The 24,836-nt window shown below is 45.1% G+C and overlaps 1 protein-coding gene across 4 annotated transcripts; it reads left to right on the plus strand.

Moving 5' to 3' along the window:
* Positions 1-976: 976 nt before the first annotated feature.
* On the plus strand, positions 977-24,836 carry LOC121553677 (rho GTPase-activating protein 22-like). Of its 4 annotated transcripts, none has more exons than XM_045211424.1 (11): positions 977-1,231; positions 1,546-1,643; positions 8,134-8,312; positions 9,293-9,380; positions 19,981-20,106; positions 20,315-20,531; positions 20,786-20,918; positions 21,044-21,117; positions 22,029-22,150; positions 23,077-24,280; positions 24,424-24,836. In XM_045211424.1, exons 2-11 carry the CDS (start codon positions 1,619-1,621, stop codon positions 24,638-24,640), a joined length of 2,385 nt encoding a protein of 794 aa, XP_045067359.1. In that variant the 5' UTR covers positions 977-1,231; positions 1,546-1,618; the 3' UTR covers positions 24,641-24,836. The 4 variants fall into 4 exon arrangements, with proteins under 4 accessions (XP_045067359.1, XP_045067360.1, XP_045067361.1 ...); XM_045211425.1 differs by lacking the exon at positions 977-1,231 and adding an exon at positions 1,303-1,438; XM_045211426.1 differs by lacking the exons at positions 977-1,231; positions 1,546-1,643 and adding an exon at positions 2,425-2,652 and having other exon boundaries at positions 19,981-20,145; positions 20,309-20,531.

A 24,836-nucleotide genomic window follows, 5' to 3' on the forward strand; every position in this document is an offset into this window, starting at 1 on the left:
TATTAGAAGTAAAATGTTAGTAAACCCACTACAATCATGCAGTACAGTGTACAGTCAGTAAGCAGTTTAGCAGTTACACTGGTGGGACCAGTGGCAATAAATTAGTAAAACCAAAAGCTTACCTTGACTTGGAAGAGTTCCAGTGTTGGATAGTCATAGCCAGCTAGCTAACATAGCATCCCTCTGTTTGAGCCGGGTGTTTGAGTACGCTAAATGTACCCAGAGGAGGACGGAAGCAAGATGTCCTCTGGCTACACCATTGTGCTACCCTACAGAGTGCTGTTGAGGCTACTGTAAACTTTCATTGCAAAACAGTGTGTTTTAAAACATTTTTTGGTGACGTAAATATATTTAGTATAGTTTTATCTAAAAAAGGATAACTTTTTAAATGTTTCAATATTTTTATTTTTATGAAATTCACTGAAGAGGATGGTCCTCCCCTTCCTCCTCTGAGGAGCCTCCACTGGTGCTGGCGTATCACCATGCAGGCTATGTTTTCTATTGTGATTGGTCAACAACGATGGCGGCTCTTGAAATACAGAGCAGATTCTTATTTTCCTCTGCCTCGGCTGAGCGGCTTCCATCACCGCAGACCACTCCGCCTCTCTTTCAAAACAGACTTAACTGTTATGTTTGCAGGTTTAGCTTATAAGAATGGTGACCATGGGGTGGTCAACCCTCCTCCTGGAGAGCGATGGGATGTGCAAGCTTTTTTTTCAGTCCTGCTTTAACACACCTGATTCAGCTCATCAAGATCCTGATGAGCAGCTGATTAGAATTAGGTGTAAGAGCAGGGTTGGACTTGGAACTAAATCCTGCACACCCAGTAACTCTCCCAGGGAGATGGGGGTTTGCCATCCCTGGCGTAGACTAAAATGTGAAAATGTGAATATAAATGCTATGACTGTCATTGTGGGCTGTATATTAATACCCAGAGGAACCAGCATGTGTTTAGCCAGAGGTCTGCACATTCACTTCTCCATACTGACTTCTCACTTCCTGAGAGAGAGAGGAAGCGTGGTCACACAGCACATGATTCTGACCCCCCACTATGTGAAGACCTGTGTCTGCATTTTGTACCCTGTCCGAGCTGTGTGTTTCTCTCTGTGTGTGTGGATGCCTATGTGTATATGTGTGTAGGCCGATGTGTGTGTGTGTGTGTCTCCTGTCTCCACAGTGAGCTCTTGAGGACTGACAGGCGTCTCTCTCTCCGTCTGAGATGACATGGCAGGTAATAGTCTCTGTCTCCTAGCAACATCAGCCCTGAGCATAGCCTCCTATAGCTCCAGACTATCACTGCTCTGTTGTGCTGATGTCAACTCTCTGGGTATATAGCAATAGCGCTATCATTATCATCTGATTGTCTCTCTCTACAATCATCAATTACATGACTGACCGACTGAGCATTCAGGCTGCTGAATACATCTCAGTGTTGTCCGTAAGTGAGGGTCATGGTGTGAGATAGTTGTTGACTTTCTGTTGTAGTTTTTCTCACACTCTCTCTCACTGTGTGTGTTGACTCTGAATGTTTGTGTGTCCGGTCAGCATTCCAGATAGTGGTACCGAGCAGTAGACAGATGGATCAGTATCTGTGATTAACCTTTCCAGGACTCTACCCATGGACAGACAGAGACAAGACTCAGGTAATGACCAGCTCTATGTTCTAACAACACCTAGAGTGTTTGGTCTCCACAGAATTTGCTGTCCTAAAATGATATGGACAGCATTGGTAGTCTTTTCTTCCTTTTACTGCATGTATTTTCAATTGTCTGTGTCTGTTGTACCTTTCCATGCTGAGGTCCCCGTCTGCGTTGCTGGCTTTTTGAGGGAGACTGGTGGAAATAAAGTTGGTGCAGGAGGCTAGTGAATGGTTTACCTGAAAACAAGAGTAGAATAGTTTTGCATACCTGGCTAGTAACCTGAAGTGGACTATGGCAAACTGTGATTGTGTGTGTGTGTGCATGTGCTTGAGTGTGTGTGCGCCCATCTGTGTCTGTCTGAATAATGCAGCAGGAGTAATATTAGAACTGAGCATGTGCAGGAGATGTCTATCCCTCGCTATACCTCTGTATCCCTCTAAAAATATACACCTATCTTTCTCTCTCTCTCTCTCTCTCTCTCTCTCTCTCTCTCTCTCTCTCTCTCTCTCTCTCTCTCTCTCTCTCTCTCTCTCTCCCTCTCTCTCTCGCTCTCTCTCTTGCGCTCTCTCTCTCTCTCTCTCTGTCTCTCTCTCTGTCTCTCTCTCTCTCTCTCGCGCTCTCTCTCTTGCGCTCTCTCTCTCTCGCTCTCTCTATCAGTGAGGAGGAGAGTGTGCAGGGCTGTAAGTACACTGGGCTAGTGAGACAGAGACAGGAGGGGGGGAGAGAAAGATGGAAGGAGAGAGAAAGAGGAAGGAAGAGAGAGTGCAACTGGAAAGGAGACAGATAAAGAGAGGGAGAGTGGAAAGAGAGCCCGGAAGGAGAGTGAGTGGCAGTGCAGAAGAGAAAGAGGGGTAGAGAAAGGGTGGTGCCTCGAAATAAGCAACAGGGCGAGGCAGCAGAGTGAGAGGAGAGAGTAGGTGTGCATGTGTGGAGAGACCGAAGGGATCCAGACATGGGACTAGCACTGCAATGACAACCATGCTTAGCCCTAAGAACAGACAGACACGCAGGGGTAAGAACAATCTTTCATCCTCTCCTCCCCTCTTTCAATTCAATTCAATTTAAGGGCTTTATTGGCATGGGAAACGTGTGTTAACATTGCCAAAGCAAGTGAAGTAGATCTCTCTCTGCAGCATCTCAGCAGCATGCCAGTCTTGCTGTCTCACTCTCTCTGCAACGGTGATAGTAGCTGTGTCTCCATAATGCATGCAGCACACTTTATCTCTCAGTGGTTTGGCTGTGTGATAGTTTACTTCTGTATTTGGATGATATGATTATTGCATCTCCTTGGATATGATAGTATCCGATGTGAGCTGCTCTTTCTTTTCCAGTCTCTGCTAGACTCAATGAAGTTTATGGAATTGATAATAGTTAGTATCAGTGGTTAGACTGTCTTATGATGCAAGGCATGACTCCTGTTACACACTTAGAAAAAAGGGTTCTTCAAGGGTTCTTTGGTAAGGTTGATGGTTCTATGTGGAACCATAATGACTCAAAGACCCATCAGAACTCAAATATAAGCTTGTTTTACTCCAATGTTTGTAAACAAAATAAATGTAAACAACTACTTTATAGTCTCAAAACATGGTTAAAACGATAACATTGAATTCATGGATGGTCAGTCCTTGCATCCATAGCTCTGTCTATGAATTTGAGAGTGAATAACATTTCTCCAGCCCCATCCCTCAGCTTTTTACCGAAACGGGGGAGTACACTTTGTTATTGTTTCAACTGCTGATAGCCCCTTTAAGAAAAGGGTTCTTTACAGCACCATGAATGTTCTATATAGCACATTTTGAGCATGGTCCTTTGTAGAACCTTTTAAAAAAGGTTTATTTTAACACCAAAGATAATTCTGCTATTGTTATGAGCTAAAGAACCCTTATTTGGCACTATTTAGATTTTATTTTTAAAGTGTGTATAGAATCCATGGTGATTTACTGTACATACAGTGCATTCGGAAAGTATTCAGACCCCTTGACTTTTTCCACATTTTGTTACGTTACAGCCTTATTTTAAAATTGAATAAATTATTTTCCCCCCTCATCAATCTACACACAATACTCCATAATGACAAACCAAAAACAGGTTTTTAGAATTTTTTGCAAATGTATACAAACCCCCCCCCCCCGCCCCAGAAATATCACATTTACATAAGTATTCAGACCCTTTACTCAGTACTTTGTTGAAGCACCTTTGGCAGCGATTACAGCCTCAAGTCTTCTTGGGTATGACGCTATAACCTTGGCATGCATTTATATGGGGAGTTTCTCCCATTCTCCTCTGCAGATCCTCTCAAGCTCTGTCAGGTTGGATGGGGAGCGTCGCTGCACAGCTATATTCAGGTCTCTTCAGAGATGTTCGATTGGGTTCAAGTCCGGGCTCTGGCTGGGCCACTCAAGGACATTCAGAGACTTGTCCCGATACCACTCCTGCGTTGTCTTGGCTGTGTGCTTAGGGTTGTTGTCCTGTTGGAAGGTGAACATTCGCCCCAGTCTGAGGTCCTGAGCACTCTGGAGCAGGTTTTCATCAAGGATCTCTCTGTACTTTGCTCCATTCATCTTTCCCTCGATCCTGTCTCCCAGTCCCTGCCGCTGAAAAACATCCCCACAACATGATGCTACACCCAGCATGCTTCACCATAGGGATGGTGCCAGGTTTCCTCCAGACGTGGCATTCAGGCAAAAGAGCCCAATCTTGGTTTCATCAGACCAGAGAGTCTTGTTTCTCATGGTCTGAGTCCTTTAGGTGCCTTTTGGCAAACATGTGCCTTTTACTGAGGAGTGGCTTCCGTCTGGCCACTCCACCATAAATGCCTGATTGTTGGAATGCTGCAGAGATGGTTGTCCTTCAGAAAGGTTATCCGATCTCCACAGAGGAACTCTTGAGCTCTGTCAGAGTGACCATCGGCTTCTTGGTCTCCTCCCTGACCAAGGCCCTTCTCCCCCGATTGCTCAGTTTGGCCGGGTGGCCAGCTCTAGGTAGAGTCTTGGTGGTTCCAAACTTCTTCCATTTAAGAATGATGGAGGCCACTCTGTTCTTGGGGACCTTCAATGCTGCAGACATTTTTTGGTACCCTTCCCCAATCCTGTCTCGGAGCTCTACGGATAATTCCTTCAACCTCGTGGCTTGTCAACTGTGGGACCTTATATAGACAGGTGTGTGCATAATAATGTCCAATCAATTTAATTTACCACAGGTGGACTCCAATCAAGTTGTAGAAACATCTCAAGGATGATCATTGGAAATGGAATGCACCTGAGCTCAATTTCGAGTCTCATAGCAAAGGGTCTGAATACTTATGTAAATAAGGTATTTCTGTTTTTTATTTTTTAATACATTTGGTAAAATTTCTAAAAAAACGTTTTTTCGCTTTGTCATTATGGGAACCCCCCAAAGTCAATACTTTCTAGAGCCACCTTTTGCAGCAATTACAGCTGCAAGTATCTTGGGGTATGTCTCTATAAGCTTGGCACATCTAGCCACTAGGATTTTTGCCCATTCTTCAAGGCAAAACTGCTCCAGCTCCTTCAAGTTGGATGGGTTCCGCTGGTGTACAGCTATCTTTAAGTCACACCACAGATTCTCAATTAGATTGAGGTCCAGGCTTTGACTAGGCCATTACAAGACATTTAAATGTTTTCCCTTAAACCACTCGAGTGTTGCTTTAGCAGTATGCTTAGGGTAATTTTCCTGCTGGAAGGTGAACCTCCGTCCCAGTCTGAAATCTCTGGAAGACTGAAACAGGTTTCCCTCAAGAATTTCCCTGTATTTAGCACCATCCATAATTCCTTCAATTCTGACCAGTTTCCCAGTCCCTGCCGATGAAAAACATCCCCACAGCATGATGCTGCCACCACCATGCTTCATTGTGGGGATGGTGTTCTCTGGGTGATGAGAGGTGTTGGGTTTGCGCCAGACATAGCGTTTTCCTTGATGGCCAAAAAGCTCAATTTTAGTCTCATCTGACCAGAGTACCTTCTTCCATATGTTTGGGGAGTCTCCCACATGCCTTTTGGCGAACACCAAACGTGTTTGCTTATTTTTTTCTTTAAGCAATGGCTTTTTTTGGCCCCTCTTCCGTAAAGCCCAGCTCTGTGGAGTGTACGGCTTAAAGTGGTCCTATGGACAGATACTCCAATCTCCACTGTGGAGCTTTGCAGCACCTTCAGGGTTATCTTTGGTGTCTTTGTTGCCTCTCTGATTAATGCCCTCCTTGCCTGGTCTGTGAGTTTTGGTGGGCGGCCCTCTCTTGGCAGGTTTGTTGTGGTGCCATATGCTTTCCATTTTTTAATAATGGTGCTCTGTGGGATGTTCAAAGTTTCAGATATTTTTTTATAACCCAACCCTGATCTGTACTTCTCAACAACTTTGTCCCTCAACCTGTTTGGAGAGCTCCTTGGTCTTCATGGTGCCGCTTGCTTGGTGGTGCCCCTTGCTTAGTGGTGTTGTAAACTCTGGGGCCTTTCAGAACAGGTGTATATATACTGAGATCATGTGACACTTAGATTTCACACAGGTGGACTTTATTTACATTTTAGTCATTTAGCAGACACTCTTATCCAGAGCGACTTACAGTTAGTGAGTGCATACATTTTTCATACTGTCCCCCCGTGGGAAATGAACCCACAACCCTGGCGTTGCAAGCGCCATGCTCTACCAACTGAGCTACAGGGGACCCCGTATTTTTTAACTATTTAACTAATTATGTGACTTCTGTAGGTAATTGGTTGCACCAGATCTTATTTAGGGGCTTCATAGCAAGGGGGGTGAATACATATGCACACACCACTTTTCCGTTATTAATTTTGTAGTTATTTTTTTCATTTCACTTCACCAGTTTGGACTGTTTTGTGTATGTCCATTACATGAAATCCAAATAAAAATCCATTTAAATTACAGATTGTAATGCATAAAAATAGGTAAAACGCCAAGGGGGATTAATACTTTTGCAAGGCACTGTACATTTGCATCTTACAGTGTACAATTACACACTAGGGAGTTATAGTTATTGATCAATGAAAGATATGCTTGCTTGGCCCTCTTATTTATCTTAGAAGGATATTTCTATATTTCAATAGAAGATGGCGCTGATCATAGTGTACTGTACATACTAAGTTGAGATGTTGTATTTATTCCCGTTGATTAATTGTAGTTACTACTGCTGTATATCACAGCTTACTACTACTGTCAGGGCTAAATGTGTCCATCACAACAGCTGAGTTATAAACATAGTTCCTCTCACACGGTACTAATAACTGTAGACAGCTCCAGGCCTATGGGCAGGCAGACCTACCCTCAGCGTGACATACCTCATGCATGACTGGATGGACATGGATATGGAGGCTAAATCACAAGACTGAGACTAGGCACAGACTGTATTGTCTACTACCACTTAACTCTTGCACTTGTCGTTCATCCACTCACACTCTCACTAGCACTGATTTTCCAGATAGCTGTTATTTGAAGAAGGTTTTACTTGAAAAGATTGTGATCAGTGGTTATTTTACCTACCAAATGTGTTGTGAAATACTGTCATTTAAGAATGGCCCAAACCTGATCCAGTATATCAGTTAGAGGAGCAAACAAAATAGTCAGTTCCTCCTCTATGCAAGTATGTTCCAGTTAAAATATGTATATGAGACCAGACCATAACCTCTGCATTTATAGACCCTCTGGAGTCTCTCTACTTCCCCATGGGCTCAATAGACCCCTCTGTCAATGACTGGACTTAATACACGTCATCTACTGCGATCATGACTCTGCTAAATACAGGAGAGAGGTGGAGAGCGAGAGATGCTGAGAGAGAGAGAGAGAGCTCAGCCAATGTTCCCCCTGCTGTCCTCAGCAGAAACAGGGACGCAATTAACAAGAAAAATAGAAATAATTGATTCTCACTCTTCTCTCTCTGTCTCCTCTCTCTCTCTCTCTCTCTCTCTCTCTCTCTCTCTCTCTCTCTCTCTCTCTCTCTCTCTCTCTCTCTCTCTCTCTCTCTCCCCCTCTCTCTCTCTCTCTCTCTCTCTCTCTCTCTCTCAGCCTGACACTGAGGTTTATCCGATACACCAGTGTCTGAAGTGTAATTTATCCTTTAATCAGTCTGTTATGGTTGTTCTGAGCTGTTGGAGAGATACATAGGACCTCTATTCAACCTTATGTTAACATACCTGATCCTATAATCATCTGCTCCATTGGCTGTATCAGGTGTGTTAGAGCAGGGCTACATCAAAAGCCTGCACACCCAGTAGCTCTACAGGATGGTTGTCCATCCCTGACAATAGACTGGTCCAGGTAGTAATGGATAAATCAGCATGCGTGGCTCAGACGCTGGAATCAGACTGTTCTCATAGGGACCTCAGCGAAGAATGATTCGGGATGGTGTGTGTGCGTGTGTTTGTCTGTGCATGAGTATGTGTGTGTCCGTATATAGGTTATATGTGTTTGTGTTCATGTTTCTCTCTTTCTCTCCCCTCCCCCCCATCTCTAACTCCCCCAGCCCGCTCTAAGAGCATGGTACTGGGCCGCTGCAGTTCTACTCTAGGCCAGGAGATGGCGCTGAAGGCCGGCTGGCTGAAGAGACAGAGGAGCATCATGAGGAACTGGCAGCTACAGTGGTTCGTTCTCCAGACTGAAGCACTGTACTTCTATAAGGACCAGGATGAGACTAAACCTCAGGTATACTACACTCTAGTTTAATGCACATATTCAGGACACTTTCAAGTCATTATACATATATCAGGACTGTATTATACTCTTTAAATGTGTTAATAATATATTATCTAATATCAGAAGCAGGAAATTCACTCTGTTGTATCTCCATGTAAGTCTCTTCTCGAGCCAGTCGATCTCTGGCTCCTCATTTCTGGCTCCTGTGTGCCTAGTTACCATGCCACACTGGCTATGTAACTGTTAATGGGGTTACTGGTCCTCCATTTCGGATCTGCGGGCCGTATAGTTGCTGACTGTTTGACTGCTAATGCGATAACTGGTTGTCCTCTGGGTGGGTTGGGTTGTAAGTCAGAGTGTTAAGTACAGTATCTGACCCCGGACCTGCCCATACTGGCGGGGATGGTAATGCGGGGAGAGAGATGGAAGGGGAGGCAGAGAGGCAGAGGGATAAATGGATTGAGGGATGTTTTCCTGAGTAATCCATCTCTCTCTACCTTCATTACTCCCTCAGTTAGACTCCTGCCAAGACTAAAGGAGACGATGGAGTCTACAATGTTTCGTAACATTTCTGTAATGTTTGTCATGCACAGCACGTCTTCCTTCCCTGTGCTCTAAGTGATTCCCATTTCAAACAGAGAGTTAAGTAATGTTTCTGTTTGGTTATTCCAAACTACACAATGCTTTACCTTTAACACTGTGTTCACTCCTTTCTCTGTTTCTGTTTCTGTTTCTGTCTCTCTCTCTCTCTCTCTCTCTCTCTCTCTCTCTCTCTGTCTCTCTCTCTGTCTCTCTCTCTGTCTCTCTCTCTCTGTCTCTCTCTCTCTGTCTCTCTCTCTGTCTCTCTCTTCTCTCTCTCTCTCTCTCTCTCTCTCTCTCTCTCTCTCTCTCTCTCTCTCTCTCTCTCTCTCTCTCTCTCTCTCTCTCTCTCTCTCTCTCTCTCTCTCTCTCTCTCTCTCTCTCTCTCTCTCTCTCTCTCTCTCTCTCAGGGATGCATCCTTCTCCAGGGCAGTCAGGTCAGTGAGCTGTCGGCCAATCAGGATGAAGCTGGTCGCCACCTGTTTGAGATTGCTCCAGGTAAGTAACCATGGAGACATCTAAACCCTCCCTCTGATGATGCACTTCCTGGTTCACATCAAATCAAATTGTATTCATCACATGCTTCGTAAACAACAGGTGTAAACTAACAGTGAAATGCTTATTTATGGGCCCTTCCCAACAATGCAGAGAGAAAGAAAATAGAGAAATAATAGAAAAGTAAAACACGTAATAACAAAAGTACAATAAATACACGAGTAATGATAACTTTGCTATATACACAGGGTACCAGTACAGAGTCGATGTGCAGGAGTACGAGGTAATTGAGGGAGATATGTACATAAAACTAGGAATAAAGTGACAGATAATATACAGTAGCAGCAGCGTATGTGATGATAAAAAAAGTTAGTGCAAAAAAGGTCAATGCAGATAGTCCGGGTAGCTATTTGGTTAACTATATATCTAACTATTTAGCAGTCTTATGGCTTGGGGGTTAGAAGCTGTTGAGGGTCCTGTTGGTTCTAGACTTTGTGCATTGGTACCGCTTGCCGTGGGGTAGCAGAGAGAACAGTTTATGACTTCAATTGGTTTAACTTCTGTGTGTTGTAATGGAACTCTGGGTGGTGTTCCGTAGGAAGGAAACAGGATTTTAAAAAAATTAACAGTGAAATGGAGAGGTACTTCTTGAACTTATCGAATAAGAAGGACTCATTTTTGTTAGCCGTTGCAAAATGTCTTGCTACTGTTACCCTATACTGAACATGACCCAGGTAAAGCCTGATTTATGAAATTATAGAGTTTTTCAGGGAACTCTGGATAGCATAGCTGTTCTCAGACTAGAAATCTATCGGTCTTGGTTAATATGTTGTGGAGTGGCCTCCCGAGTGGCGCAGCGGTCTAAGGCACTGCATCGCAGTGCTAGAGGCATCACTACAGACCCGGGTTCGATCCCGGGCTGTATCACAACCGGCCGTGATCGGGAGTCCCATAGGGCGGCGCACAATTGGCCCAGCGTCATCCGGGTTAGGGGAGGGTTTGGCCGGGGGGGGCTTTACTTGGCTCATCAAGCTCTAGCGACCCCCTTTGTGGCGGGTCGGGCGCCTGCGGACTGACCACGATCGTCAGGTGAACTGTGTTTCCTCCGAGACATTGGTGTGGCTGGCTTCCGGGTAAAGCGGGCGGGTGTTAAGAAGCGCGGTTTGGCGGGTCATGTTTCGGAGGACGCATGACTTGACCTTCGCCTCCCGAGCCTGTTGGGGAGTTGCAGCGATGAGACAAAATTGAAATTGGGGAGAAAAAAGAGGGGTAAAGAACAGAAAATATGTTGTGCAGTGCATAATACACTCAATACTTTGTTGAGTGAAACAGAACTTGCATTACATGAACAAGATGTCAAACAGACACTCCAACAAGGGATCTATTTAGTTATGTTGTAACCATGGCAGGGTAGGCATGGTGGTATGGTGGAAGTACACACACACACAAATGTACGCACGCGCACAACCCCACACATGCATACAAAAAACGAATACACACACACACATAATCACACCCTTTGTCTATTTACTGCTGGGCGTTGCATGTGTCTCTGACAGAACTTTCAGGAATGCAGTATTATGACAATGTTGATAATTTCACAAATAATCCATGACAGAATATCCAAATCAATCTCTTTAATCTGGGTTATTTTTACCTTGAATCTTGTTGCTTTTCTCTGCTACTGTATTCACTCAGACATTTGGCTGTGGTGTATGTGTGTTCTAGCTCAGGGGTGCCTAAAATGTTTCACTCAGGCCCTCCTTCCAGCATTGGGGAAACTCCTGGGCCCCCCCTGTGCGTGTGCGCGCACCACGTCTATTTCTATGAGCACAAGCACTGTTCATGACACAAACTGTTCACAACCCTCTTGTTGGTGCAGAGAACATTTTGCAGGTTGAAAGCTTATTTCCTGGAATTCTATACATTTTGTCATTGGGGTGCAGAGTAAATGTTGCAGTTTTAAAGCTCATTTTCTTGCAATTCTATACATTTTGCCATGTCTAGTGTTTATTCATGTGATATTTGAGTGACTCAAACATTACAACAAAATCTATGGGCTAAGAGCGTCTGCTAAATGACTAAAATGTAAATGAAAAACAGTCCACCTCAGATCCTGACCACAGCCTCGACACCACAGCAGGACAGATAAATGAAGAACCATCAACCCAGAAGACCCGCCCCTATCAGCCCCATTGATAGCCCTCTTGACAACCACCCCACACCCACTGAGGACATACAAAAGCCACATTTACATTTACATTTTAGTCATTTAGCAGACGCTCTTATCCAGAGCGACTTACAGGAGCAATTAGGGTTAAGTGCCTTGCTCAAGGGCACATTTACGTCATTTAGCAGACGCTCTTATCCAGAGCGACTCACCAATTGGTGCGTTCACCCTATAGCCAGTGGGATAACCACTTTACAATTTTTTTTTGGGGGGGGGGGGGTAGAAGGATTACTTTATCCTATCCCAGGTATTCCTTAAAGAGGTGGGGTTTCAAATGTCTCCGGAAGGTGGTGAGTGACTCTGCTGTCCTGGCGTCGTGAGGGAGCTTGTTCCACCATTGGGGTGCCAGAGCAGCGAACAGTTTTGACTTGGCTGAGAGGGAACTATGCTTCCGCAGAGGAAGGGGAGCCAGCAGGCCAGAGGTGGATGAACGCAATGCCCTCGTTTGGGTGTAGGGACTGATCAGAGCCCGAAGGTACAGAGGTGCCGTTTCCCCTCATTGCTCCATAGGCAAGCACCATGGTCTTGTAGCGGATGCGAGCTTCAACTGGAAGCCAGTGGAGTGTGCGAAGGAGGGGGTGACGTGAGAGAACTTGGGAAGGTTGAACACCAGACGGGCTGCGGCATTCTGGATGAGTTGTAGGGGTTTAATGGCACAGGCAGGGAGGCCAGCCAACAGCGAGTTGCAGTAGTCCAGACGGGAGATGACAAGTGCCTGGATTAGGACCTGTGCCGCTTCCTGTGTAAGGCAGGGTCGTACTCTCCGAATGTTGTAGAGCATGAACCTGCAGGAGCGGGTCACCGCCTTGATGTTGGCGGAGAACGACAGGGTGTTGTCCAGGGTCACGCCTAGGCTCTTCGCACTCTGGGAGGAGGACACAGCGGAGTTGTCAACCGTGATGGCGAGATCATGGAACGGGCAGTCCTTCCCCGGGAGGAAGAGCAGCTCCGTCTTGCCAGGGTTCAGCTTGAGGTGGTGATCCACAGATTGTACTCCTTTTGGACTCAAATGGGAAATACATATAATCAAATAAACTTTTCCCCTAAACACCCAGCATGCCCTAGACCTACTGTCTGAGGACCAACTAGGGTCATCCAGCTGCATAATAATTCTCACAGGCACAAATGACCTGATAGCACAGCAGGAAAGGGTGACCACAACACTCAAGGGAGTGATTAAAAAAGCTACTTCCACTTTCCCCAACTCACGAATGGTTATAGCAGGAACCCGGACTTAAAGAAATCAGAAATACAGACATTGTTATTCTACAATAAACATGGTATAGAGGAGATGGACCCACTGGTTGCCCTCTAAGTTACAGAGAGCTGGTAGTCCCATCCACCAAACTACCCCTGAGTGAAACAGGGAATGGACTCAGGGGGTAATTTGTTATAGATCAGATCTAACCCATTCTATTAAATGAATCAAATCAGGAGCATTTTATATCTATAAATAAGGCAATTATCTCCACAGAGAAAAAATATCCTCCTGTGTGCTACCTACACTATATATTCAAAAGTATGTGGACACCCCAAATTAGTGGAGTCGGCTATTTCAGCCACACCCGTTGTTGATGGGTGTATAAAATCGAGCACATAGCCATGCAATCTCTATAGACAAACATTGTCAGTAGAATGGCCTTGCTGAAGAGCTCAGTGACTTTTAACGTGGTGCCATCATAGGATGCCATCTTTCCAACATGTCAGTTCGTCAGATTTCTGCCCTGCTAGAGCTGCCCCGGTCAACTGTAAGTGCTGTTATTGTGAAGTGGAAACGTCTAGGAGCAACAACGGCTCAAACGCGAAGTGGTAGGCCTCACAAGCTCACAGAACAGGACCGCCAAGTGCTGAAGTTCGTAGCGCGTAAAAATCTGTCCTCGGTTGCAACACTCACTAGCGAGTTCCAAACTGCCTCTGGAAGCAACGTCAGCACAATAACTGTTCGTCGGGAGCTTCATGAAATGGATTTCCATGGCCGAGCAGCCGCACACAAGCCTAAGATCAACAATGCGCAATGCCAAGCATCGGCTGGAGTGGTGTAAAGCTCGCTGCCATTGGACTCTGGAGCAGTGGAAACACATTCTCTGGAGTGATGAATCACACTTCACCATCTGGCAGTCTGACGGACGAATCTGGGTTTGGCGGATGCCATGAGAATGCTACCTGCCCCAATGCATAGTGTCAACTGTAAAGTTTGGTGTAGGAGGAATAATGGTCTGGGGCTGTGTTTCATGGTTCGGGGAAGGCCCCTTAGTTCCAGTGAAGGGAAATCTTAATGTATGCTACAGTATGACAATGACATTCTAGATGATTTTGTGCTTCCAACTTTGTGGTAACTATTTGGGGAAGGCCCTTTCCTGTTTCACAAAGACAATGCACCCGTGCACAAAGCGAGGTCCATACAGAAATGGTTTGTCGAGATCGGTGTGGAAGAACTTGACTGGCCTGCACAAAGCCCTGACCTCAACCCCATCGAACACTATTGGGATGAATTGGAACACCCAACATCAGTGCCCGCCCTCACTAATACTCTTGTAGCTGAATGGAAGCAAGTCCCTGCAGCAATATTCCAACATCTAGTGGAAAGCCTTCCCAGAAGAGTGGAGGCTGTTATAGCATCAAAGGGGGGACCAACTCCATTTTAATGCCCATGATTTTGGAATGAGACTTCAGAGGAGCAGGTGTCCACATACTTTTGGTAATGTAGTGTATATCCCCAGTATACTCCTGAGTGGCGCAGTGGTCTAAGGCACTGCATCGCAGTGCTAACTGTGCCACTAGAGATCCTGGTTCGAAACCAGGCTCTGTCGCAGCCGGCCGCGACCGGGAGACCCATGGGGCGGCGCACAATTGGCCCAGCGTCGTCCAGGGTAGGGGAGGGAATGGCCGGCAGGGATGTAGCTCAGTTGATAGAGCATGGCGTTTGCAACGCCAGGGTTGTGGGTTTGATTCCCACGGGGGGGGCAGTATTAAAAAATAAATATATATATATATGTATTCACTAACTGTAAGTCGCTCTGGATAAGAGCGTCTGCTAAATGACAAAAAATGTAAAAAAAAATAAAAAAAAAAAAAATCCCCATACTTTAATGAAGACAGTTTCTCCATCCTAGAGAGGGGAGATCAACCATTTCCAGGCCCAGGGACATGTACTAGTCTGTGGTGACCTAAATGCCAGAACTGGACAAGAACCTGACACTCTCAGCACACAGGGGGGGACACCTACTTGGAGGTGACAGCATTCCCTCCCCATATGCCCCCCTACACAAAACTACAATATAACCAACAAAGACGGGTCACAACTCCTGCAGTTCTGTTGCACACTTGGTCTGTACATAGTCAATTGTAGGCTTCGAGGGAACTCCTACAGTAGGTACAACTACAGCTCATCCTTTGGCAGCAGTACTGTAGACTACTTTATCACAGACCTCAAACCAGAGTCTGTCAGAACGTTCACAGTCAGCCCACTGACACCCCTATCAGACCACAGCAAAATCACAGCCTACTTGAACAGAGCAATACTCAACCATGACTCATTAAAGCCAATGTCATGCCTTTTTTCGTGCCTTTTTACAGTAGCACGGGACACCCGCATGGCATGCTGTTGTTCTAGCCTGTATTGAATTGCCATTTCTTCACCTTGGCTTTGTAGCTTTAAATAAGTGGTAGAAATGACATTTTTTTAAAGAATCGACTTGATTGCTCGCACTAGTGATGTTACGTTTGATTCCGGAGCTCCGAGGTATGCATCGAAATCGCTAAGCAGTTTATTTTTAAGCAGTGTGCCGATGCTTTTATCGCTTTATCAGAAGCACGTAATCAATGACATCTGAAGCTTTGTTTCGTCGAACAACCACCTTATTGGTTTGGTATTGGTTTCGGTAGAAGACAAAAAGGCTACACTGCGCACGTGCTACGGCATGTGGGACATCATCTATAATAATTTGGCTGTTCTAAATTATTTTGACCAGCAGGTGCCACTAGAATACACTGTGTTGATCAAAGCCTTGAGTAATGAACTGACACAATTGTCTGGAAATGCTAAATGCTTCAGGAAGCTTAGTTTCCCCATCACTAGCTTGCACATCACAAGTCAGGCATTAACTCGGTTTTAGAAGGAATACATGATTATATAAAAATCTTATATTTTAAGCCATTTAAGGCAGCACTAAAATGAATGCATTTCAATGAGAGATTCACTTTTCTTTACCCTTTGTGGGCGGGACCGAAGCTGTTGCCTTGGACGCAAGGCCAGAACTGATTCGAACGTTTAAACCTGTCTTCCTCTATAACAATGCCTCCATACCGTGTCAAAGCAATTAGAGGAACTCTCAGTACCACTAATGATTAAGTTATGGGGGTGATTGATAGAAGTCATGGTTACCTGCAGGAAGTCCCCAGAGTGCGGTGCATAGAGGAAAGCCAAGGTACTTGGAAAATAATGGACTCCTGTGACTCCTATCTCTGTCAGATAAGCAGAGAACAACTTCCCCACCACATAGTGAAAGTAGGCCTGTGTGGAGAGAGAGAGAGATGGTTAGAGGTCAATCTCTTTTATTGTAACTGCACAATAACTACCACAGTAAAAGTAATCCAATCTGTATTTCAAATAGACTATCTCAAAGTATGCATTTAGCGGTTTACAATATTGGCTATTTAGTTCAGAGCTTGATCTCTCTTGGCTCCCCCTCTAGTCCAAGGGCCACCCACCAAAAAAAGGGTTCAGAAAAGGCATTCCATGACCCAGGAAGCAAAACTGCAAAGTTTCAACATCATTACGTAGATACATTTATGAATATGAACATTGTGGTTCAAAACTTGTAAAAGTTGCACATTAATTAAATATTATAAATCAAAGGTACAATTTCGAAATCATAGCGCATTTTGGGTAATTACCCCGGCAACATTATGAGGTTGCCAACTTGCCATGTTACACCTTGGTTACAATTTTTACACACGTTCCATTGTCCATTCTTGCAGAAAGCAATGTATGCACCGGACCAGAGGTCCGGTGCATACAAATAATATAAGATAAGAAGCTGTTGAAAGGTGCTACATTTAATATAAGATAATATAAGATAGGAAGCTGTTGAAAGGTGCTACATTTATTTTTCTCCTATGCCAGAACAGTGCTGGATGTAGCTGTCGGGACATGTTTTAACAAACAATGAATTTTATTTGGTTAGCATGCAAAATAAATGATGGCCCTTGTAGGCTAAATACAGCTGCCAAAACTTCTTACAGTAACTGAGAAAACCACTATACATGGTTAAAACATATTTCCCCATTTCGGAGTTCATCTGGATCAGTGAAGTTCCTTGAGCTTATGCAAGGACGAACACCCAACGCACAAATAGTTCTGTGTTCTGTGCGCCAGTGTGCAACAAAAGTAACCAAGGTGAAACATAGCAACGTCGGAACATTACAAGGGCAATTACCCAAGATGCGCTGTGATTTCGATGCTAAATATCATAACTTTGATTGAAGATTAAAAGTTAATGTGCAACTTTTAAAAGTTTTGAAACAGACAGTGTTCATGTTCATACCATTATTTACATAATCTTGTTGACATTTTGCAGTTTAATTTCTTGGGTCACGGAACAACACATTTTTGATGGGTGGCCCTTGGACTACTCACGCCATCTCAATCAAGGGCCTTTTCCCCAGTGAGGGCCTTCCCTATCTGTTCTCACCCTGCCTCTCCCTTCTCCGCCACTCACTGCCAGTCATGCTGGTCTTCCAAGTTCTCCTTCTCTACTAACTCCTCGCTAACATAGCTAGCGAAGATACCGTAACTTTTAAATGTGGTTAGCTTCCTAGCTAGCTGCTAGCTGACACTAACCTAGCTTGCATAATCAATAGCCTGCTTTAATAACAGAAGACCAAATAACAACCTACTTAAATTTCAATATTGAAATCATAGCTAGTTGATTAGCTAGTTGGTTGGTTAGCTAGTTTCTCTACTGAAAAACAATAGAGCTTTACATTTTTATCGTTGGCCATCGTCCCTAACGCTACTTCACCACTGACTTAACGTAGCATGCATAGAAAGATGCCTGAGCCGAGTTTCCCCATTTTTCAGGGGAAACGGAACATAGGTTGAAAATACTGTACCCCTGAAAACCAGATGTTAGTGTTTTCTGGAGACTCCGCATAGGCTACTTCACCACCATCACTTTGCCTTTCACCGTCAAAAATTAGGTTAGAGAGCAGTCAAGCTGTGATTGGTCCAGAAACCTGACAAATTGCATTTCAGTTGAATGCTACAGGCTATATTCATTGTCTAGAATTTTCACCTGTAATAAAATAATAGTAAAAGTAGATTTTTTGGTGTGAGATGAGAAATCCATGTGGGGATGCGATGTATTTGTGAGAGCGCCGTAACTTCTGAGTCTTGACGTTTAGTAAGTATCTGCAAAACAAAACAAAAATCTCTGCTCTATAATTAATATTTTGCGTGTTGCAATAATGTTCTGCTCACTCAAAGTGACACTTGCAAGTGCAACTCAAGTTTAATTTGCGTGCCCCCTGCTGCCTGTGCACTCGTGGAACACATCCTCTGCGCTCTCGACTCAGTGTTTGCTTGCTCAATAATGTTTCATCTTGCTTGACAGCGCCATCTCGCACGTGCTCGACTTTAGAGATCGATTTGACACCATACATATAGACAGACAGGACTAACCATGCCCTGTAGTATCTAATAATAGATAGATGTTAGGAGCAGAATATCTTACATTTTATATTTTAGTCATTTAGCAGACACTCTTATCCAGAGCGACTTACAGTGCATTCATCTTAAGATAGCTAGGTGGGACAACCCCATATCACAGGCATTAGGGGGGGTCAAGTGCAAGTGCTGGTTAAGTATTTTTTTCTGGGGTGGGGGGGGGAGGTTGAGGTGAGGAGGAGGATTATTTAAAATAAGTTTGAAGAGGTAGGGTTTCAGATGTTTTTGGAAGATGGGCAGGGACTCTGCTGTCATAGCTTCAGGGGGAAGCTGGTTCCACCATTGGGGTGCCAGGACAGAGAAGAGCTTGGACTGGGCTGAGCAGGAGCTGCCCTCTCGTAGGGGTGGGAGGGCCAAGAGACCTGAGGTGGCAGAACAGAGTGCTCGGGTTGGTGTGTAGGGTTTGAGCATAGCCTGAAGGTAGGGAGGGGCAGTTCCTCTTACTGTTCCATAGATATGCACCATGGTCTTGTAGTGGATGCGAGCTTCAACTGGAAGCCAGTGGACTGTGCGGAGGAGTGGGGTGACATGAGAGAACTTGGGAAGGTTGAAAACCAGGCGGGCTGCAGTGTTCTGGATAAGTTGTAGAGGTTTGATGGCACAAGCAGGGAGCCCGGCCAACAGCGAGTTGAAGTAGTCCAGATGGTAGAGGACAAATGCCTGGATTAGGACCTGCGCCGCTTCATGTGTGAGGAAGGGTCGTACTCTACAGATGTTGTAGAGCATGAACCTGCAGGAGCGGGTCACTGCTTTGATGTTTGCAGAGAACGACAGGGTGTTGTCCAGGATCACGCCAAGGTTCTTTGCACTCTGGGAGGGAGACACTGTGGAGTTGTCAACCGTGATGGAGAGGTCTTTGAGCGGGCAGTCCTTCCCCGTGAGGAAGAGCAGTTCCGTCTTGTCGAGGTTGAGCTTGAGGTGGTGGGCCGACATCCAAGTTGAGATATCTGCCAGGCACGCAGAGATGCGTGTCGCCACCTGGATGTCAGAAGGGGGGAAGGAGAAAAGTAGTTGAGTGTCATCCGCATAGCAATGATAGGAGAGACCATGTGAGGATATGACGGAGCAGAGTGACTTGGTTTATAAAGAGAAGAGGAGAGGGCCTAGAATCGAGGCTGGAAGACACCAGTAGTGAGAGTACGTGGTGCAGACACAGATCCTCTCCGCGCCAGCCAGGTAGGATGCAATCCAAGAGTGTGCAGAGCCTGAGACGCCCAGCCCTGAGAAGGTGGAGAGGAGGATCTGATGGTTCACGATATCACTGGCATAGTTCCACCACCAACATCTAGTGGTCTACTCAAAAAAATACAAAGATTGATGAGCACCACTGTTAAAGGCTCTTTGTATGGCACATAAGCACAGAGCATTGCATGATGACACTGACAATACCAATAATAACGTACTATGTAGATGGCATCATTGCTAAAGACAAGCGCTGTGCTCATGAAGACTCAACAGTGCACTCTGCATATAGTTACCAATGACAATGTACTACGCACACAGAATCAATTTCCACCTGCCATACTTGATGCTAGTGGTTCATGCGTTGTTTTTAAATCCCCTCACAGACTGAAGATGAAGTGTTTAAATGTACACTGTTGGCGTCATGTTGGTTGCTCACACAGGTTGTGTGTGTGTGTTTGCAGGAGGCAGTGGAGAGAAGGATCGTTCAGGTCTGAGCGAGTCTTTCCTGTTGATGGCTAAGTCGCAGAGTGACATGGAGGAATGGGTCAGAGCCATACGAAGAGCTATATGGGCCCCGCTAGGAGGAGGTAACACACGCAAACATGCACACACAAACACACACATGCTCGTACACATACTCACACATACACACACACACACAAATACACACACAGACACACACGTGCACACACAGAAAACACACACACACAAACGTCCTGTAAGAGCCAGTTGATTGCGTGTGTGTGCGCATGCGTGCTTGCGTGCCTGTGTGTGTGTCCTTGGAATTTGCTCTAGGTATTTTTGGACAGCATTTAGAGGAGACAATGCAGTGTGAGAGTGGGTGTGGCAGCAGCAGCAAGCCTCTGGTGCCTCTGCTGGTGCAGCAGTGTGTATGTTTTATACACCAGAATGGCCTCACAGAGGAGGGGCTGTTCAGAATGCCTGGACAAACCAATCACGTACGAGAGCTGCAGGACGCCTTTAACTGCGGGGAGAAACCACTGTTTGACAGGTAGGAGAAGTACTTTCCCTTTACATCAACTTTCCCTTTAAAGGTAACACAGAATATCACAATGTAAAACACAACATACTGTAACAGAACACAGACAGGTAGAGGGGCTGTGTTGTAAATCAGTCATAATTCTTATGTTTAACAGGTTATCTACAGATACAGATTATCTAAATATTATAATGTAAAGAGGAAAACACATTTTATGACCCTGAATTGTAGTGACTTCTCACCCTGACCCCTGACCTGTCCTGCAGTAACACTGATGTCCACACGGTGGCGTCCCTGCTGAAGTTGTACCTCAGAGAGCTGCCAGAGCCTGTGGTGCCTTTCAACAAATACACAGAGTTCCTCTCCACCGCTCAGCTACTGGCCAAGGACCAGGAGGAGGTGTGTGTGTGTGTGTGCGTTTGTGTGTGTGTGCACATGTGACACACATGTGCCCCTTTTCAAAGTAGTAATGTTCTCATTCAAACCCTAATGAATAATGATATAGGGACTTTGTCTTTTTGAAGGGGATCCTTGAGCTGGGCAGGCAGGTGAAGACTCTTCCTCAGGTCAACTACAACCTCCTCAGATACATCTGCAGGTGAAAATATGCACTACCAGGCGGTTGAGTTGCCCATTAAAGGAATGCTATTAAGTCAAAGCTAGTGATAATGGGCAATAAAGACATATTGTTATGGGATTTTCTTTGTCTGTGCAAATACAAAAAACCTTTCAAATCCATATAATTATTTACTGTATGCCTGTTATCTTCAATATGATTCATAATATCATTCAGTATATGTCATTTTACTGGTATTCTAAGCATATAAACTGTAAACGCATACATTTACATGCATTTGAATATTCATATTTTGACACAAATGTAGCATATTTTATTAATATTTGATATCCTCATTTAACTAAACTTATCTTCCATCATAAGTCAATTAAGCAGACATAATGTAAATTAATGTATAATTTTTTTATTACTTAAAACATTTTCCAATACAGTTTACTCTAATTGGGCAGCTCAACCTGCTAGTTGAGATGTTTGCGATGTGTTATCTATCAAAGTTGAAGTCATGCAAACAAACATGATTAATTTCTGGCCTATATTGAGGCTAAATACACATATTTTGCAGAACAATAATTGTTCAGATATTTTTTTCTTGGTGTGCCAGTTAAAGGGTTAATGACATCGTGTAACACTATAAATAGATGTGTAATGGCATCAGCAGGCAGCTGAGGCAGCAAAATGTGTCAGATGACACAGGCGGTGCCAACAGCATGACTCACCACCACTTCTCATACTGTGTCTGTCTCAAGTCTGAATCATACTGAACATACAAGAGTTGAGATATTCAGACAATCTTGGAGGAAATAAAATGTTGCTTCAGGGGGCTATTTATTTTTCTCCTCTGTGTTTTATTCTTACCAGCCTTTATATGTGTGTGCGTGCGTGCATATGTGCGTGTGTGCTTGCATGTGTGCATGTGTGTATGTGCACTATAGATTCCTAGATGAGGTCCAGTCCCACTCAAGTCAGAACAAGATGAGTGTTCAGAACCTGGCCACTGTGTTCGGACCCAACATCCTCCGTCCCAAGATGGAGGACCCACAAATCATAATGGAGGGTAGATACCAGCGCATTTGTCTCTCTAATGACACACGTGCTATGAGCAAACTAACCGTAACATTTCACATAGAGGGGATTTGTAAAGTGCAATTTAAGTTTGAACTTTTATTTTACAATATCAGTGAGAAGGATGCATTGTTTAAACAGAGTTTAAAGCCAATATATGTAATTTATTTCTCAGCCAACCACAGCCCTGCCACTTTTTTGTTATAATCTGAGGGATGAGGCTGGAGAAAGCATTTTCATTTTCTGGTGTTAGGTTCTGAACAAACAGAGTAAAAACTCAAACGGACCACTAGGAAAAGCTCAAACAAAGTTTATTAACCCACTGGGTCAAACAGCTGCAAAGACAAAGACATGTTTACACAAGCACATATATTTATACCCTACTACTAGGAGGAGTCAACTCCTTGCACATCTAGACAGCCAATACATCTCTGTTGCTAGTCAGGAACTTAATTGGTTCCTCTCACTGGTGTATTCATGGCCCTGCCTCATGCTAGAAACTTTGTGGGCGTGGAAATATATGTGTGTGGGATAGGACTGTTCCTTCTCACTTCATCTGACCTGACCTCGGGCCAAATTCCTCGCTCCTCCCTAATCCACGGCTGTCCTACCTTATCAGTGACTGAAACCAGACTGTTGCCCTTTGCCTCCCTCCTTAGGAGCCAATATAATGTTTTGACAGAATGTAAACTTTCTGCACTCCCCCCTCCTCACTTAGTAACTTTCCATACACCTCGTTCTTATCCCCCCTCCATTGACCCCAACAATATACATTCCTTATACATGTAAAGTAATCAATAAGTTCTAGTATGGTAACATACAATATACAAAAGTATATTTCAAGCTAGAATCCCACACTGGAAAAGGGCTACATATAAATCCTGTAAATAATGGTTTGCTTTTTATTCCATCTTGCAGGTAGTTCCCAGGTGCAGCACCTGATGTCCGTACTGATCAGTGAACACTCTCGTCTGTACCAGGGGGAGGCAGAGACTCCCAGGGAGGACCAATCTGCCCCTCCTCCAACTCCCTATCCCCGGGTCCCCCCGATTCAGCGCTGCAAGGTGGAGTGGCTCTCACAGGAGGACATCCTGCCCCCCAACTCCGCTCAGGACTATCCATCCCTGGGACAGACCCTTAACACCCCAAGTCAGGAACCACTTAAACCCCTCCCGACCTCCACAGTGTCCTCTCTTGACACTGACCACCCTGGATCAACCCCCAAGGAAAGAACAGAGGGGGATTCTAAGGGAAATAATGGTGAAGGAACAGAAGAAAAGGTGGAGAGAAAGAGTGAAGGAAAGAGCGAAAGAAAGCTCTCGGGTTGTAGTGGCGCAGACCTCGGTCCCAGTAAGCAGTCCAAAAGCCAGTCTTCATGGAGGTCCTCCTTGAAGGGCAGGTTTGGGTCAGCGGGGGTGAGGGGGAAGTTGGGGGGGTCAGCAGTTGATGTGTCGACAGTCACCGGGGGCAACTGGCTGATGAACGGCCTGACGTCCTTCCGCAGTCACCGACGGACCGCTTCGACCGGTGAACGACTCAAAGAGTCCTCGCTTTGCCTGAAAGAGACACATAAAGATTCTCTGCTAGACTCATATACTGACTCCTCATTGTCGCTAAAAGACTCTTCACACTCCCAAAGAAGAACACTAAAAGACTCATCTCCTTTACATATAGACTCCTCCTGTTCTACTATAGGCTCCTCCTATCCCAATATAAAGCCCTCCCTGTCTGTCAGAAACTCCCCCCATTCCAACAGGCTCTCGACCTATGACAACGTTAATGTCACTCCCTGCAGTCTGAGCATGCCCGGTGGCAGCCCCTCCCCCTGGACCTCTTGTGAGATCCCATTGGCTGAATCTACAGGAAGTGAGTGCAGCACACTGAACTCTGGGTTAGGGTCAGGGCTATGGTCAGGGCAGGCTGTGGCGGGGTCCTCGGTGGCTGGGGGCAGTAGCTCTGCTCTAGAGCTGTCTGTGAGCAGCGCTGGCTGGACTGAGGGTGACCCTGGGGATGACATCTCAGGTCAGAGGTCAGGGGTCAACGAGGGTCTGTTCAGCCTGGTGACAGAGTTGAAGGAGGAGCTGAGGAAACAGAGGATCAGCTATGAGACACGCATACACAAGTATGAACTAACTTGTGTTCTTGTTGATATGGCAATGTTATGGTGTTTGTGTGTGTATGTGAGTGTGTGCACATACATGCATGTGTGCACATCCACGCGTGTGTGTCTGCTGTAATCTCTAACCTCTCTCTCTATGTTCCTAGATTGGAGGAGTCGTGTTCAGGTCTTCGTCTCCAGTCTGGTCGTTTAGAAGAGGATCTAGGCCAGGAGAAGAAGAGGTTCCGCATGATGGAGATCCGACTGGGGAACTCGGAACGCGCAAGGCAAGATGCTGAGACTCGGAATGTTCTCCTGCAGAAAGAGATGGAAGAGTTATTTGCTACACTGAGAAACCTGACCACTGGCACAGATACCAGCTAGACCTGAGCAGACAGCGTTAGCCCACCGAGCTAAAGCCTACCCACTGGGCACAAACTGTATGACTCAATGTTGTTTCAACATAATATGTCAACGGATAGCGACATGGAATTTATGTAGAAAATACATTATATTTGAAAAAAGTAATCAACGTCAAATGTTGTTTTGAGGGTGAAATTTAAACCACAGGATTATGTCA

This window comes from Coregonus clupeaformis, chromosome 37 (genome assembly GCF_020615455.1).
Source record: "Coregonus clupeaformis isolate EN_2021a chromosome 37, ASM2061545v1, whole genome shotgun sequence".
Lineage (NCBI taxonomy): Eukaryota > Metazoa > Chordata > Actinopteri > Salmoniformes > Salmonidae > Coregonus > Coregonus clupeaformis.

Excerpts from the sequence above, each read along its gene's own strand:
- LOC121553677 (XM_045211426.1), top strand. The coding sequence starts at position 2,610 with ATGACAACCATGCTTAGCCCTAAGAACAGACAGACACGCAGGG. Across the intron at positions 8,313-9,292 it reads AGGATGAGACTAAACCTCAG|GGATGCATCCTTCTCCAGGG; the intron begins GTATACTACACT and ends TCTCTCTCTCAG. Across the intron at positions 9,381-19,980 it reads CCTGTTTGAGATTGCTCCAG|GAGGCAGTGGAGAGAAGGAT; the intron begins GTAAGTAACCAT and ends GTGTGTTTGCAG.